General features: G+C 46.3%; 1 protein-coding gene across 3 annotated transcripts in view; it reads left to right on the top strand.

The window, feature by feature from the left end:
- IKBKG (inhibitor of nuclear factor kappa B kinase regulatory subunit gamma) overlaps positions 1-16,565 on the top strand; it is a 23,062-nt gene extending 6,497 nt beyond the window's left edge. For all 3 annotated transcript variants that reach the window (XM_084790953.1, XM_084790952.1, XM_084790954.1), the window contains 9 exons: positions 2,287-2,488; positions 3,421-3,632; positions 4,159-4,277; positions 6,203-6,355; positions 7,013-7,088; positions 11,127-11,270; positions 11,545-11,687; positions 14,488-14,549; positions 14,858-16,565. In XM_084790953.1, coding sequence (XP_084647079.1) covers positions 2,302-2,488; positions 3,421-3,632; positions 4,159-4,277; positions 6,203-6,355; positions 7,013-7,088; positions 11,127-11,270; positions 11,545-11,687; positions 14,488-14,549; positions 14,858-15,000 — 1,239 coding nt within the window. In that variant the 5' untranslated portion in view covers positions 2,287-2,301 and the 3' untranslated portion in view covers positions 15,001-16,565. The remainder of the gene's footprint in view (positions 1-2,286; positions 2,489-3,420; positions 3,633-4,158; positions 4,278-6,202; positions 6,356-7,012; positions 7,089-11,126; positions 11,271-11,544; positions 11,688-14,487; positions 14,550-14,857) is intronic.

The raw sequence follows: 16,565 nt of genomic DNA, 5'->3' as shown, positions 1-16,565 counted from the left end.
AATTTAAGTGTACAAAGGTAGAAATAATATAGTAAGTTTCATGTACACATTTCTTAGCTGTCACTATCAACTCATAGCTAATTCACACCTCTTACAATCCTCTTCCACAGTTATTTTCTTTTTTAGAAAAGATGTTATTTTATGTGTATAGGTGTTTCGCTTGTGAGTATGTCTGTGTATTACATGTTTTCCTGGTGTCCAAAGAGGGTCAGAAGAAGATGTCAGCTCCCTTTGAACTGGAGTTAGAGATGTCTGTGAGCCATCATGTGGATGCTGGGAACTGTCCTCTGCAACAACAGCAACTGGTCTTAACCACTGAGCCATCATCTTTCTTGTCCCATCCATTATGATTTGCAGTAGCTTTCTTGAGACATAATTTGCATGCTACACAAAATATTTATTTAGTAGTTTGTGCGCGCATGCGTGCATGATGTGTCTGGGGAGCACAGGCGCCATGGCCAGGATGTGTAGAGCTTAGAGGACAACCCTGAGTCAGCTATCTCCTTTCCACCGTTCCTCTAGGCTTGCATAACAAGTCTATCCACTGAGCTGTCTAATTTGCCCATAATTCAGTCTTTTTTGAGACAGTCTCATGGAGATCCATCCCTTCCCCTTGGTTTCCTAATCCTCTGGAGCTGGAGTTATAGAAGGTTGTGAGCTACCCAGCGTGGCCTGTGGGAACTGGAAGAACACTGTGTGCTGCTAACAGCTGAGCCCTGTCTGTCGCCTCGGGAAGACTCCTAAACATCCGAGAACTTTGCTATATGAGTCTGGAATGTAGGAGGAAGGACTGTTTGGCTGTTTACACTAAAAGTGTTGATACTCATAACTCCATCTGCCTGAGCTCACCCAGCTGACCCTTCCTTCTTTTTCACTTAGTTTCTTCCTTCGGCTTCCAGAAAAACCTCCTCTTCTGGTGTCTCTCTCTCCCTCAAAGGCTGATCCTTCTCAGGCCCTTTTATTTGAATTGAGATTGTCCTCTTCCTGGGAGTCAGGGTTAGGCAGGATTTAGAAGGTCCCTGGGTCAGCACTGTTCTGCGTGCTCTCTAATCTGCTTTACAAGACAACATAAGCAGATCATGGGTCCTTTGTCTCAGACTGACACCCCAAGTCACACTTTCAAATTTCTTAGTATACAGAAGACACCAGAGGTCTCCTCTATCCACAAAGAACATTTCTTAGGTACAGTGTGGTTTCCTGAAGCCTCAGAACCACAGGCCCAGTGACTTAAAACAACACAAATTTGATATCTCACGGTTCTGAAGGCCATGAGAATAAAATCAGAGAGTAAACAAGGCCATGCTCCTTCTGCAAACTGTTGGGGTTTTTGTTTTTATTTGTGTTTTTATTTTGAGACAGGGTCTCTCTGTGTAGCCTTGACTGTCCTGGACTCACTGTGTAGACCAGGCTGGCCTCGAACTCACAGCAATCTGCCTGCCTCTGCCTCCTGAGTGCTGGGACTAAAGGCATGCGCCACCACAGCCCAGCTCCATCTGCAAACTGTACAAGAGCATCCTTCCTGCCTTTGAGTTGTTAGTACCTTACCGGTATATCACTCTAGTCGAAGCTTCTGCCTTCCCATGGCCATCTCCCTGTGCTTCCACCTTTTTCCTCTCTCTTCTCTCTCTTGTGTGTGCATGTGAGGAGGTGGGAACTCAGCCCAGGGCCTTGTGCAAGCTAGGTAAGTGCTCTACCACTGAACTACATTCCCAGACCCATTTCGTCTGCTTTCAGAAGGGTACTTGCTGTTGGAATCATGGCCCACCCACGTAACTCAGGGTGATCTCAATTTGAGAGACTTAATTTTTGTGAGACAGGTTCTTACTATGTAGACCAGGCTGGCCTTCAACTCACAGAGATTTGCCTGAGTGCCTTCCAAGTACTTGGTTTAAAGGCATGTCCTACCAAGCCTGGCTTGGAACTTTTAACTTAATTACATGTGTAAAGACCCTTTTTCCCAAATAAAGTCGCACTTATGGGTTGCAGGGTTAGAACATGGACCTGTCAATCATTCCATTGTGCTAGGTAAGGGCCAGCACCTTCTGCTTCTGCAATTCCCAGCGCACTGCCCTTTCCCTCTATAGTTCTCTCTTTGGAATTGGAGTATTTGCTATGTCTTAGACCCAGACTCCCACTTTTTTTTTTTTTTTGGCGGCAGCCTGACTCCCACTTTATATCAGTTTCACTACACAAAATGTCCAGCCTTCTGCTGTGAATGGAAGCCTAGAGCTTCTGTATAGATTAAATGCCTTGTGCTGGTTGAGAGAACTTGGCCTTTTTTTCCAGACACTGTCCTATTGGATGAGCAGGCACCTCTGGAAGAACCAGCTGAATGAGATGGTGCAGCCCAGTGGTGGCCCAGCAGGGGACCAGGACATGCAGAGTGAAGAACCTTCTCTGGGAAAACCAACAATGCTCCATCTGCCTTCAGAACAGGGTACTCCTGAGACCCTCCAGCGCTGTCTGGAAGAGAACCAAGAGCTCCGAGGTGATCAGGAGGGGCTTAACACACTAAGAACAAAGCTTCTTTCTACCTGCCCTCAGTATTGGCAGGACATGAGGTCATGATGTGCCGCATCTCATTATTGGCAGGGTATGAGGTGATGATGTACCCCAGAACCAGCAAGCATTTCAAACCTAGCCATCTTCCTGCTCAGTTTCAGGTGGGGCTGTCTGTGAAGATTCACATGCAGGAAGTAAGGTGGCTCAAAGCCAGCACCTGGGAGGGAGAAAAGGAAGGGGAAAGAGGGCAAGCTGGGACGCCATGGAGTAGGCTTGATCTTTCTTGGCACACAGCGAGCTTTTGGGTGGGAGGGGATATGGTTTTCCTTGGGAAGTGGGAAGGGTTGTTTTCCTAAAATGTATTGTGGCCTGCTCTTGGAGGGGTGTGGCCAGCTCCAGTGAGAGAGATCTTTAAGTGAGTCTTCTGCACTGGCATTGTCTCCTTTCTCACTCTAATTTTGTAAGGTGGATGCTAACTGATCTTGAATATGCAGCTGAAAATGATGAAACTCAGAGAAGCTACTAAATTGCCCTGTCTGCACTTTCTGGGCTCCCAGGCAGTAGCCAGAAACTCCACAGTGGAGTTTGCCTTGGGGACGATTTCCCTACCTCCCCAGGTCCTGCAGGCATGTTTAGGACTCCCTGATCCTGAAGGCAGAGATGCAGGCCTGGGAGGACTGGGACTCAGTGTTCCAGGGTAGGGTTATCTCCAGTTGACCAGAATATAAGTGAGGCATTTAAAAAGAAAGCCCTTCAAGTGAGGATGATGTGTTTAGCAATGCATTGCGGACACTTGAGGGCATAACCTCAGTGGAAATGGCTGAGAATTGGTTTGACTTGTTAGAGCAAGGCCACCTGGTATTACAGGGTGCCTGGCTATCAGGCCTCCAATCTCCTTTGCTGTCTTCCCGTCCCCAGATGCCATCCGGCAGAGCAATCAGATGCTGAGGGAACGCTGTGAAGAGCTGCTGCATTTTCAGGTTAGCCAGCGGGAGGAGAAGGAATTCCTTATGTGCAAATTCCAGGAAGCCAGAACGCTGGTGGAGAGACTGAGCTTGGAGAAGCTTGACCTGCGGAGGCAGAGGGAGCAGGCCTTAAAGGATTTGGAGCACCTGAAGAAATGCCAGCAGGTAACCGGGGGTGGGGGGGGTGGGGGTGGGGGTGGGGTGGGATGGGCAGTCCTGAGGTGGGGGCTGAATTTACACTCAGGATAGCTTTTATAGTTGCTTTCTCTCCTTCCACCATGTGGATTTTGAAGATCAAACTCAGGTCAGTGGCCTTGGTGGCAAGTTCCTGTACCCAGTGAGCCTTCTTGCTGGTTCTGCTCAGGGTTTAAGAACACCCAGTATCCTCTCCTACCAAAACATCTCACCTGCTGTATATATGGACTAGGCATTTATTGTTGTTTCTGTCTGAGTACGGTCTCCTTTTACAAGGTCTCAAAGAGAATGAGAAAGGTTCTTTACCAGCTTAGAGTCAAGGTTGGTGACTGGGGGAGGGCAGACAGCAGTTGGGCTAATGAAACTCCCAGGTACCCAGGCAAGAGAAGCCCCTCCATCCATCAGCTGCTTAAAGGCTGTCTCAGGTCTTGGGGATGCCAAAAATGGGCAGCATGGGAGAAAGCAGTACTGACAGGAAATGACCTTTATCTTACAGCAGATGGCTGAGGACAAGGCCTCTGTGAAAGCCCAGGTGACATCATTGTTGGGGGAACTCCAAGAGAGCCAGAGTCGTTTGGAGGCTGCCACCAAGGAGCAACAAATTTTAGAGGGAAGGTGAGTGGGGAAGGAAAGCCATTAAGAAAACATTGCCAGTCATTCCGCTCAGAGGAGAGAGGAATTCCGAGGAGGCTCCTACATTTGTCTCATTTAGAATCCAGTGGGTCCCTTCCAGAATTGTGAATGAGACAATCTTTTCTTCAATCTCCTGGGGCCCTCAGAGCTGTCTTGTGAGAGCCCTGGCCAGGTATCCAGGAATCTAGTTCCAGCTGTCGCTTCCAGCCTCTTGATGCTTTTCTGGGTGCTTATTTAGGATTCCTGTTGCTGTGAGGAGACACCATGAGCACTGCAGCTCTTACAAAGGAAAGTGTTTACTTTGAGCTGGCCTACATTTAGAGGGTAGTCCATTGTTATGGCGGGAAGCATGGCAGTGTGCAGGCAGACGTGGGGCAGGGAGAGAGAGAGAGAAGAGAGAGAGAGAGAGAGAGAGAGAGAGAGAGAGAGAGAGAGCGTACCTGGCTAGAGCAGCTGAAACCTCAAAGCCCATCCCTACTTCCTCCAACAAGCCACACCTACTTCAATAAGGCCATATGTCCCTATGAATCTGTGGGGGACATTTTCATTCAAACCATCACACTGGGATTCAACTTATTTTTTAGGAAGCACTGCAGGGCCCCTAAGACCACACTCAAGAACTCACTATCCAGGCTGATATGTAGTGAGATTCCACCAAGGCAGAAAGTCCTAGGTGAGGAGGACTGGATACGTTGCACAGCCATCCCATGAAAAGCGCAGAGCCCCCATGAACTGCTTCTCATTAGAGACTCTGGACCTCACGCTTCTGTTGTCAGTTGGTCACATTGTCATCCTCTGCCAGGCATGCACTAACATTTCTGACTCTTGGCAGAAAAGTAAGTTTGGCTGACTTTGTCAACTAGTGGCCTTGGCACTGTCACTCACTCTCTTGCTAAGGGAATTGGGTTGCCACTTGGGATCATTGAGTCACGGGCATGGACACTGGATACTGTTGCACCTCTTGTACTACCTTGCTCCTGCCCTCCAGGTGGTTGGTGAAACTAACAGGGTAGCCCTGGCACTCTCAGTACAGTAGGCAGTCATTGGGTTTGTGAGAGGGAAGAGAGTTTGACTTGGGCTCAGAGACCATTGGTGGTGGTGGGGTGGGGGAAGGGCAGTGTGAAAAAAGGCTGAAGGGGTGCAGGCCCAGTCTAGACCTGCCTTGGCAAAGTTGAGGTGACCTGCCATCAGAAGCTTCCTCAGAGACCCACGGAAATGCCCATCATTGCCTTTGTAATGAGCACACAGGCAGGTATCAGGGTGAGGAGGCTAGTGCCTGGGAATTGCAGTTTAAGGGAAACTGTGGGGTACTGTGGTCCATGATCAGAAAATATGGGGCCCATGGTGATAATAGGTGAGACTTTTACAGTATAGGCGGGGAGGTGAATTCTCTGCTGAGATATATTGGTACCATGTCCTATACATACAATGAAGCTGTGTAACCTGGGGGAGGAGAACTGAGCCTCCAGTGAGGCTACCTGGGACTCCAGCTGAGTTCTGAGTAGCACAGTGTTCATGAGCTCAGATGGCAGTCTTCCATGCTGCTTCTAGAATAATCTCTTGAATAATCTAGAATCTAGAATAATCACTTTACCCAGACTGCTTTGGTACCTTTCCAGGGACTGCTCCCACCTGGTCTCGGAAGCAGCTTAGTATGCAGGTACCTTATCCTCTTCCTAGTCTACCTCCTTGCCAACTGCACATGACTGTCTGTTGGGCCTCTGAATAGGAGCAATACATGTCAGGGGCTGCTTTGTATTTTCTATCTCCCAACTGCCTCCTTGCCATGGTCCCTTTACTCTGCCACCAGAATCAGCTCTCAGACATATGCTATTCAGGACTCTTCCCCAGGCTGCCTTGGTCACAGCTCCCTCAGTGTTTTTTTTGTTTGTTTTGTTGCATGTCAGGATGCGAGCAGTTACTGAGCAGGTCAGACAGCTAGAGAGCGAGCGGGAGGTGCTGCAGCAGCAACACAGTGTGCAGGTGGACCAGCTGCGCATGCAGAACCAGAGTGTGGAGGCTGCCCTGCGAATGGAGCGACAGGCTGCTTCAGAGGAGAAGTGAGTGGCTGGGAGGGTTGGTCCAGGAGATCAGAACATCCATGGTGCTTTCTGCCTTCTGGAGTTTGCCTTGATAACGACACAATCGACTATTATATGTAAATGGAAATATATTCCATCTGCATTCTTGGTTTACTATGTATGCTACATAGGTTTTTTTCACCACAGTTAAAATATGCTTTGGTGTAAGGAAAACAAGGGGCCATGGTGGCTTCAAGCTAGCCCTCAATACTCCTAATCTGGCTTTACAATGCCTGCCCAGGCCCTCAACCTACTATTGGCATGTGATTCAGCATCCTGTTGAGTTTCCTGTAATTTAGAACAATCTCTCTGCCTCTATGTTTATTTTATTTTTGGTGTTACAGATAGAGTGTAGGGCCTCAAACACATGAGGCACAGGTTCTACTCCTGGGCTGTCTCCTAGCCCTTGGTAGAAACATTCCAAGATTTTGGCTTTAAGGAAAACAAGAACTATGTACAAGCCAAAGCAGTTGCAGTGAATCCTTGCAGTCAGCAAAGCTTTCCTTAGGGTTGATGCCCCCAGGAGCCCACAGTTCAGGTCTCTTATGGGATAAGAAGGAAGAGGGTGAAGCTTTACTAGGCAAGATATGGCTGCACTCGGGCAAAGCAGCTTCTCTCGTTGCTCCTTCTACGCAGGCGAAAGCTGGCTCAGTTGCAGGCTGCCTATCATCAGCTCTTCCAGGACTACGACAGCCACATTAAGAGTAGCAAGGTAAGTGAAGAACACAAGCTAGTAAGTATGGCTGCCCTGGGCTTTCCAGGGAGAGGGTTTTTTCTACTTCCTCCAGTATACCTGAAGGGGAGCAGTGTGACCTTTGAGATTGACCACATCTTGCTTTTGTAAGAGTCTCTCAAGTTGCCTGACACCTTCATTGGGGTTGCTGCTGTGATGATTTATGATGGCCACAAGGAGATGGGACACATCCCCAGGACATCACTAGGGTATCTGGGTCTAGGGCTTTCAGATACGGTCTATGGCAGGCCTGTTTTTGTTTTTCTGCACAGGCCATTTCTTCATGCTCTGAGCCAGGGGGAGTCCTAGAAACATTTCTTTTTCTGTAAATTTTTTTTATATTTATTTAATGTAAAAAGTATTTTGCCTGCATATATGTATGTGCACTATGTGTGTGTTTGGTACTTGCTGCAGCTAGAGTAACTGTGGCACCTGGAGCCACAGTTATGAATGGTTGTAAGCCATATGCGTGCTGGGGACTGAACCTGGGCCCTCTCCAAAAATGTGTTCTTAACTGCTGAGTCATCTTTCTAGCCTCTCTTTACCTCTTCCAGAAACATTTCTGAGGTGACTTGGAGGTCTTTTTGAGTTTATCATCATCAGGTCTAAACTGGGTGGTGCAATTTCTACTGATAACTTTGTGTGCGCCTACTTGCAAATGCATGTTGAGGTCAAGAGCTATACATACCCAGATCTTTTTCTTACATGGATTCTGAGGTTTGAGTTTAGGACATCACAAGTACTTTATTGACTGAGCTATCTCCCTTGCCTTTTCTTTTTCTGTTTTTTAAAGACAGGGTCTTAGCTGGGTGTGGTGGCACAGGCCTGTAATCCCAGCACTCAAGAGGCAGAGGCAGGCGGATCTCTGTGAGTTTGAGGCCAGCCTGGTCTACAGAATGAGTTCCAGGACAGCCAAGGCTACACAGAAGGACCCTGTCTCAGAAAAAAATAATAAAGACAGGGTCTTGGAGAGCCCAGGCTTGCCTTGAACTCTTAGGTGGCTGAGACTGGCTTTGAACTCCTGATCCTCTCGCTTCCGTCTTCCATGTGCTGAGATTGCAGGTGTGTGCTACCATGACCAACAGTCTAGTGGTCATTCTTTTACAGTAAAGTTTATTAGCTGTACTCCTGCTTCTCATAAATAGAATGGACTGTTGATAATTTTTACAACTCAGTACTTATATAAAACATTTAATAAGCTTGTTAAAAGCCCACATATTGATGCTGGGCATGATGGCATAGACCTTTAACCCCAGCACTTGGGAGGAAGAGTTCAAGGTTAGCCTGGTCTACAGAGCGAGTTTCAGGACAGCCAGGGTTATGTATAGTCTCAAACTCAAAAACCAAACACAAGCTACTCCCCTAAACGTAAAAACATCCCCCCATTGAGTAAATAACTCCAGAGAGCAACGGGAAGCCAAATGATATTAATAGACTAGAGAAGCTGACTTATGAAGGCATTTCTGCTTCTCACTAAAATTTCTTAAAATTATTTACCGTTAAGATCTCTGCAGTTTGCCAGGTATGGTGGCACATGCCTTTAATCCCAGCACTCAGGAGGCAGAGGCAGGGGGATCGCTGTGAGTTCGAGGCCAGCCTGGTCTACAGAGCGAGTCCAGGACAGCCAAGGCTGCACAGAGAAACCCTGTCTTGAACAAAACAAACACAAAACAACAACAAAAAGATCTCTGCAGTTCTAGAACAGTGCAGCTATGCAAGATGAAATGTCTGAAGAGGGCTTCGCAAAAATGGGAGTTGGTCTGTTTTTCTATTAACAAAACGAGAACTATAGGGAAAGGCAGAGGAGCAAAATCAAACCCATGATGTGTGTGTGCGCGTGTGTGCATGCGTGTGTACATAACTGTTCAAAAAATTTCATAGTTGCAGAGTTGAGTTAAACAAAACTTTACATTTTATATATTTATTTTATTATAACAAAATAGGCAGTTATTGTGGATAAAATAAAATTTGACCCCTCCCTAAGCATACATTTAAAATTTTAGGTTAAGAACTGGATGTTTCCATGCCATAATGATTACTACATTTCCATGGAAACATTTTTTCATCTGCAGTTATGACTGTGATTTTTTTTACCTTCTAGGTAAAAGGTGAACTCTAGCACCTAAATATGGCTTTAATTCAGAAAGCATATAAACAACTTTTGAAAGTTGCACAAGTAGATTCAAAATATTTAAACATTATTATTTCTAGCAAATGCATTAAGAGAGGGCTCAAACAATAGAAACATGAATACCTCTGCATAAAAATACCTCATGATTAGTCAGGCTAACACAAATTGTGCATAGTTACTTAAAGTTACTGGTCACATTTTAAGAAGGATGTTGTCATCCATAGTGTGCTCTTAGGATATTTATAAGGATTAAGCACGAAACCAAATCACATGATGAAGAAAGAATTAGTTATATGGTTCAGTGGTTAAGAGCACTTGCTGTTTTTTCAGAGGACTCAAGTTGCAAAAGTAATTTTTACTCACCTGATTTGTCGTCTCTGAAGCCTACTGCCTCCGCCTGCTAACCTAGGCCTACTCCTGGGAACTTAGCCTCCATACAGTCTATGCTAGACCTAGAATATTTTCCACCTCTGAGATTTACTGCTTAATAAGCTCACCCTTTCTTGTTCTTACTGAGCTCTGGGCTGGCTGGATGAACTCAGCTATTCTGGATCAAACTCCTCTCCCAGCTGACTTATTCAATCTGGCTTCTCTCTCTGCCCCTGCATTGCTCTGCTTGGCCTCAAACTAACGCCAGAAATCTACTCTAAGCTCCTGGCTTCTTCTCGTTCTCTGGCTCATTCTGTCTTCACTTGCAAGCTGTCTCTCTGTTACTGTCGTGGTAAAACTGCCTCCCCCCCTCCCTCTCTGCATTGCCCCTTAAGTAGCTCCCCTTTCCTCTCTCTTCTCAAGAGAGTTTGGCGTATCCTATTCTGCCAAATCTTTCTCTGATTCATTGCCTTTTCTGCTACTGAACTATACATCACTTTCAAACATAGATGCTTCCTTCTACAAACTAACTTTACCTTCCTTTGGGATTGAAGGCAGGTACCACCAGGCCTGGACCTAAGCATTTCTTTACCTGATACTTGCTCTATACCAGGCTGGCCTTGAACTCAGATCTGCTTGCCTCTGTCTCCTGGATTAAAGGCGTGCTTGTTTTCTAGCTGGATCACGCAGACCTAGAAGATCTTTGCATGTGATCTCTTGCCAGAGAAGCCATCTTCTAAATTAAAATTTCTCTACACCAAGTTCTGTTCCCAGCACCCACATTGGGTGGTTTATGCCCACCTGCAACTCTAGCTTTGGCAGATCTAGTAGCATCTCTGACTTCTTTGGACACACACACACACACACACACACACACACACACACACACACACACACGGCTCATGCATGCACATGCACATTCACACACACACATAAATTAAGAAAAATCTTTTAAAAATGGCTGCTTAATCCCTGGAGGGAATTTTTGGTTGAGAGCGTGTGTGCGTGTGTATAGGGTGTGTGTGTGATCAGCAGACCTTTGACCAAGTGGCAGGCTGAAAGGATCCCTGGGTTGTAGCCTTGCCTGATGTGTGATGGCCTTGCACTCTGTGGCGGGTTAGTATGTAACTCACTGTGGAGTGGGAAGGCTCAGGAGAGAGGGTGGCTCCTGTTTTTAAAGATTTGAAGAGTCAAGAGAAAGGGTGCCTAGCTAGGAATTCTCTTTAGAAAATGATGCAGAGTAGGAGGCAGTGCTTATATCCTCTGAGTTCCTATCAGTCCTAAGATCTTTGTGCATCCTAAGAAAGACCTCAGTGTTTTGTTCTGTACTATAGGGCCACAACAGATGCAGTCTTCTCCCTGCACACATTGAGATCTTGTCATTGACCCCAAAGTCCAGAGATGTGGCTTTGTTCCAGCTTTTCCTATTTAGTTCTCAGAACAGTGGCCAGCCAGGGAGGTAAGCTTGGCACCATGGAGGGCTAAGAGACTCGCCAGATCCCTGTGTCCTTCTCTAGGGCATGCAGCTGGAAGATCTGAGGCAGCAGCTCCAGCAAGCTGAGGAGGCCCTGGTAGCCAAACAAGAATTGATTGATAAACTCAAAGAGGAGGCTGAGCAGCACAAGATTGTGATGGAGACTGTGCCAGTCCTGAAGGCCCAGGTGAGGGCTCTGCTCCGGCCTGCCCACTCAGGCAGTGGGGTCTACTGCACCTTTTGGCATCATTTTGTAGTGGCCTCTCTTAGTGTTCTTGAGTCCTTTGCTTTTTCACTTGACCTCTTGGTGCTCTTGGGATCACAAGCTTTCCTATGTGTTCATGGTATATACTCTCATGGGGTCCTCGGGGACAGGACAGGGCTCTGCTCCTCTGGAGCATGGCATAGAATGCTTGAAGGGCAGTTGATGGATGGTGGCACACCTCTGTTCTGTTTGTCAGGCGGATATCTATAAGGCTGACTTCCAAGCTGAGAGACATGCCCGGGAGAAGCTGGTGGAGAAGAAGGAACTTCTACAGGAGCAGCTGGAGCAGCTGCAGCGTGAGGTCACCAAGCTGAGAGCTGGCTGCCATGAGTCAGCCAGGTGGGCCTCTAAGAGTGCAGCCAGGGCACAGCCACACACAGAAGGTCTATACTGAGCAACAACCAGTAGTAACTGCAGGACAGTGATGGCTCTTGGTATTTTTATTAAGTTTCCGTATACCTCCTGCTGCTCTCCCTGTGCCCTGTCCTCCCAATATTACCTTTCCCGCTGGTCCAGCTAAAACTTCACAGAAATGAATTTTTTGAGATGTAGCTAAGACTGGAGTTTTTGTGGGGATAAATTAGGTTTTATAGTGTCTTAGTTTTGTTTCTGTTGCTGTGATAACGACCATGACTTAGAGGAACTTGGGGAGGAAAAGATTTATTTCATCACAGAGGAAAGTCAAATCAGGAAACTGCAGGCAGGAACGGAAACATAGGCCACAGGGGAACGCTGCTTACTAGCTTGTTCAGCTTGTTTTCTCATAGAACTCAGGCCCACCTGCCCATGGGTGCTACCATCCACCATGGGCTAGGCCATTAAAAATCAATTAGTCAAGAGAATGCCTCACAAACTTGCCTACAAGCCAGTCTGTTGAAGACAATTCCTCAATCGAGATTCTCTTTCCAGTTTGTGTTAAGTTGACAAAAGCCAACCAGCACAATTAACCCCTTGTCAGCTTGACATACAAACACCCCATTGTTAAACCATAACCTTTCCTTTATTGCTTGTCCTCTAATTCATGTCAATATCACAATATAAAACATAAGTTTAAAAATCCCAGTCTTTAAAACATTCCATCACCCTTAAAAAAAAAAAGCCCAACTCTTGGGGGCTGGAGAGATGGCTCAGAGGACTGCTCTTCCAGAGGTCCTGAGTTCAGTTCTTGGCACCCACGTGGCAGTTTACAATTGTAACTGCAGGTCCAGAAGATCCAGCACTGTCTCACAGACATACATTCAGGCAAAACACCAAGGCAAATAAAATAAATTATTTAAAAAACCCAAATTGTTTAAAAGTCTAAAGTCTCTCAACTGGGGTCCTGCAAAATAATGTTACATATTTTGTTAGTCTAGGAGTGAAGAACCAGGGCACAGTCACAAATCTAAGTCAAACCAAAACCCAACAGTGTAAAAAAAAACATGCAGTTCTTGATATCTGGGACCTACTAATGATCCTCTGGCTCTGCCATTCACAGCACACATAGCTCATGTCATAAGCTCAGCCTGGCTGTGCGCCACAACTGCTGCTTTCTGTGGTGGTTATCCCATGGTACTGGCATTCAATATGCTATAGTCTTCACTGCAACTGAGGATGCTCTTTCACCAGTAGCTTCTCCTGAGCTCTCTTTAGCTGCTTTCCATGATTCCTCACATTATCACGTTTGACTGCCAGCATGAGATACAGCTTTGTGTTGACCTTGAGGAGATAGTCTCTAGATTCTAGAGTCTAGGAGATTTTATCTTAGTGATGCTGATCTCTTGTTAATCGCCACTAATTTCGCAGCTTCCTCTAACCAGCATCAATTGTCCCAGTAAAGTAAAGGTTTTACTTTACTTCTGTTGGTCTCTTGTTCATCACATCTGATTCTTCAGCCCCAGCTGACAAGACTTACAGATTCTTAATTCCAAATACCACATACATGACACTGATAGAATCTTTGCTTCCCTCTGAAACATCATAAGCTAGGCCTTCATCCTTTGCATTGGTCTCTGCATTCTTATCTTCCTTGGCTCCCACAGGACAGCCCATTAAGCTCTAATCACTTGATGGCATTCCCAGTCCAAAGTTCCAAAATCTTTCCACTGTCTTCCATAAAACAACATGGTCAGGTCTGTCTTAGCAATTCCCCAAGAACCTGGTACTATTGTCTGTCTTAGTTTGGTTACTGTTGCTCTGATAAATACCATGACTAAAAACAAACTGGGGAGAAAAGGGTTTCCTTTACCTTATAGTTAATCATGGAGGGAAGTCAGGGCAGGAACTTGAGCCAGGAACTGAAGCAAAAACCATGGAGGAACTGCTCTTTGGTTTGTTCTCCATGGCTTGCTCACTTTGCTTTTTCGTACAACCCAGGTGCTTGCTCAAGGAGTAGCACCGGCCCTGGGGCACTAGCCCTCCCACGGCAATGATCGGTGAAGGAAATGCCCTACAGGCTTGCCTGCAGGCCAACCTAATGGGGATGTTTGCTCGACTGAAGTTCCCTTTTATCAGATGACTCCAGCTTTTGTCAAATTGACAACAACAAAACCTAACTAGTACAAATACATCTACCTAAAACCTCAAAATCTGACCTTGTTTGGAAATAGTATCTTTGTATATGTGACTAGTTAACTTCAAGTCACTTTAGGCTAATTAATAGACTGTGGTTCTAATAGAAGCACCAAGTTAAGATCACAGAAGGTAGCCACAATAAGGCCAAGGCAGAGACTGGCATTCAGCTACAAGACAGGAAATGCCACCACCAGCTAGGGGAGGGCATGGTGCTTTTGCCCAGTCCTCTGACATGTTGATCTAGGGCGCCTGGCATCCTGCATTGTGCACATTTCTGTTCTTGTAAGCTACTAGGTGTGTGGTAGTTTGTAGCAGGGTTCTAAGGAAATGAATAGAAGGGGAACCCAGGGATTAATTGCTAATTAGTATGAAGTTTGCTTTGGGAGATGATGAAAATATTCTTAAATTATGCTGATGAAAAATAAAGTTATACTGATGCTTGGATATGCTGAATAGAGTAAAACCCCACTGAATGATACAGTTTAAATTGGTGAATTGTATGACAAGAGAGTTATATCTCAGTGAAGGTATTTATTCATAAAAAAGAAGCCCACAGGCATTGATTGAATGCTTTCTGTTTTCAAAGGATTGAGGATATGAGGAAGCGGCATGTAGAGACTTCCCAGCCCCCTTTACTCCCTGTTCAGGGTGAGTGAACAGGTGGTACGTGGTGGGAGGAGATGGGCAGGGAGGGAAGAGTCTTGTGCTGAGGAAACATGGGTTGGCCTCTCTGCTGCTGTGATTTGGGGAGCTCTTGTTGGCCACCCGCGTCAGTAGCCGACACCACTCTGAGGCAAAAGGAAAAACGTGCTGGTAGAGGTGGTTCCCAGCCACACATGTGGTCAAATACAGTGGCATCAACAGATCTCAGTACACTGTTAGCCTCTCCTTCCCTTTCAGGTCTGCCTAGCCTGGGTGGGGAGCCTACTCAGCTAGCCTTGTTCTTTTTTCCTCAGCTCACCACTCCTTTCATTCGCCCTTGTCCAACCAGCGGAGGAGCCCTCCTGAGGAACCACCTGACTTCTGTTGTCCCAAGTGCCAGTATCAGGCCCCTGATATGGACACTCTGCAGATACACGTCATGGAGTGCATAGAATAGGAGCAGCGGATGCAAGGCCACCTGCCGTACCACGTCCTGAACTATGCAACTTGCGTTTTCCTGTGTTACTTGCATAGTCTGCAATTAAGGGCTGTTCAAGAGTGGGCCTCAGGGCCTAGCAGGACCCTTGCTTTAGGCCTCTTCGTCTGCTAGGCCTCCATTAAGGTAGACAGCACCACTCAGGGCTGTTTTTTTCCCCCTTTTCTTCTGTGTGCCTGAGCCACTTGCCTCTGGTGGCTTCTTCCTCCTCTTCTCCCATTTTCCTAGGGAGTCTAGAATGGAGGCCAGGGGCTCTCAGGGAGCACCCCTTCTCCAAGCAGAGCTGAGTGTAGCTCTTCTGCCCTCCAGCTGGTGCCTTTCCTGCCTGGGAGCTACAGGCTCTCTTCCCGGGACATGTGGCGCTTAGGTTCACAACCTGTGTTGTCTCTGATGGACGTTTGGGACGTATTCTGTCTTTTTGCTACTGTAAGTACCTGTGCACTGATCTGTGTCTCCATTTAGGACAAATGCTTAGATGTGGTTTTGGAGCCTTGCCATGGAGGAGGCAGACCTTTGGGTTTCTGCTGTCTGCTAGACATGCTGTTCTCTCTTAAATAGTATGCTTACGTGTCTTTTTCCTTTGATGTAGCTTGACGTTGCATAGTCCCACTCTCTTCTGTCGGGTCACTGCTTTGGGGAGCTCTTTGATGACCAGTCAGGGTACTTCTTGACTATCACAGAAAGTGCACACCTTGTTCTACTTTATGTTACTATTTGGGGAACTAGAAGCTTCTTTACTCTCATTTTTTGGCCTTGGAGTTAGGACTGCTTTGTGGTCTGACAAAAGAGTTCTTCACATACATGCTTCTCTTGTTCTAGTCCTAGTGTGCTCGTATTTTTGCCAGTCACGTTGTTGCCTTGTGTGAATGGCAGTGGCCACAGTTTACACTCTAGGAGTATATGATGGCGTGCTCTCCAGCAGCCCAAATGTCCTGTTTTAGGAGCCACTTAGGAGTACCTGGCAGATTACAAAAAAGGCAAACCTTCACTTGTTTTGTAAGGTTCTAGACATATTCTGGAACCTCACAGTCATTGGCATCGGCTTGCAATTCTAGTCAAGAGCGGAAGTTGGCGTGGAGAAGGCAGTAGACATGCCTTGCTGACTCCTCTGTGCCCTCCTGCGAGCTTTCGTGAGTGAGGTCTGTGCATCCATCCCTGGGCTTTTATTCACAGCACTGCTTTTCCACTAGGAGTGAGAAGGCTGAGTAGAATTCAGATTTTTAAGAAAGGATTTAAAAAGTAAGCCTGAGCTGGATTGGGGCTTCCTCAGAATTCTCAGGGGATGCGGAGCAAGTTTTCCACTTTGTAATTTACAGGATCTTTGGGAACATGTTAAAGAAACAGACCAGTTCCTTATTCATGAAATTTTCATTAAAATACTAACTTTTCCTTTTCCTTTAAAAGTATTATTGGTTTAGCTTGGTTTACTTTGGTTTTGTGGGGGCATATGACTTTCCTATAGCTGTTTTAAAAAATTCTCATAGACTTAAAACAGCAGAAATAAAATCACTCTTTCATGTCTAGAA

This window comes from Acomys minous (genome assembly GCF_964271855.1).
Source record: "Acomys minous genome assembly, chromosome: 7".
NCBI lineage: Eukaryota > Metazoa > Chordata > Mammalia > Rodentia > Muridae > Acomys > Acomys minous.
Note: the sequence above shows the minus strand (reverse complement) of the source record. Positions and strands in the feature narration are given on the sequence as shown.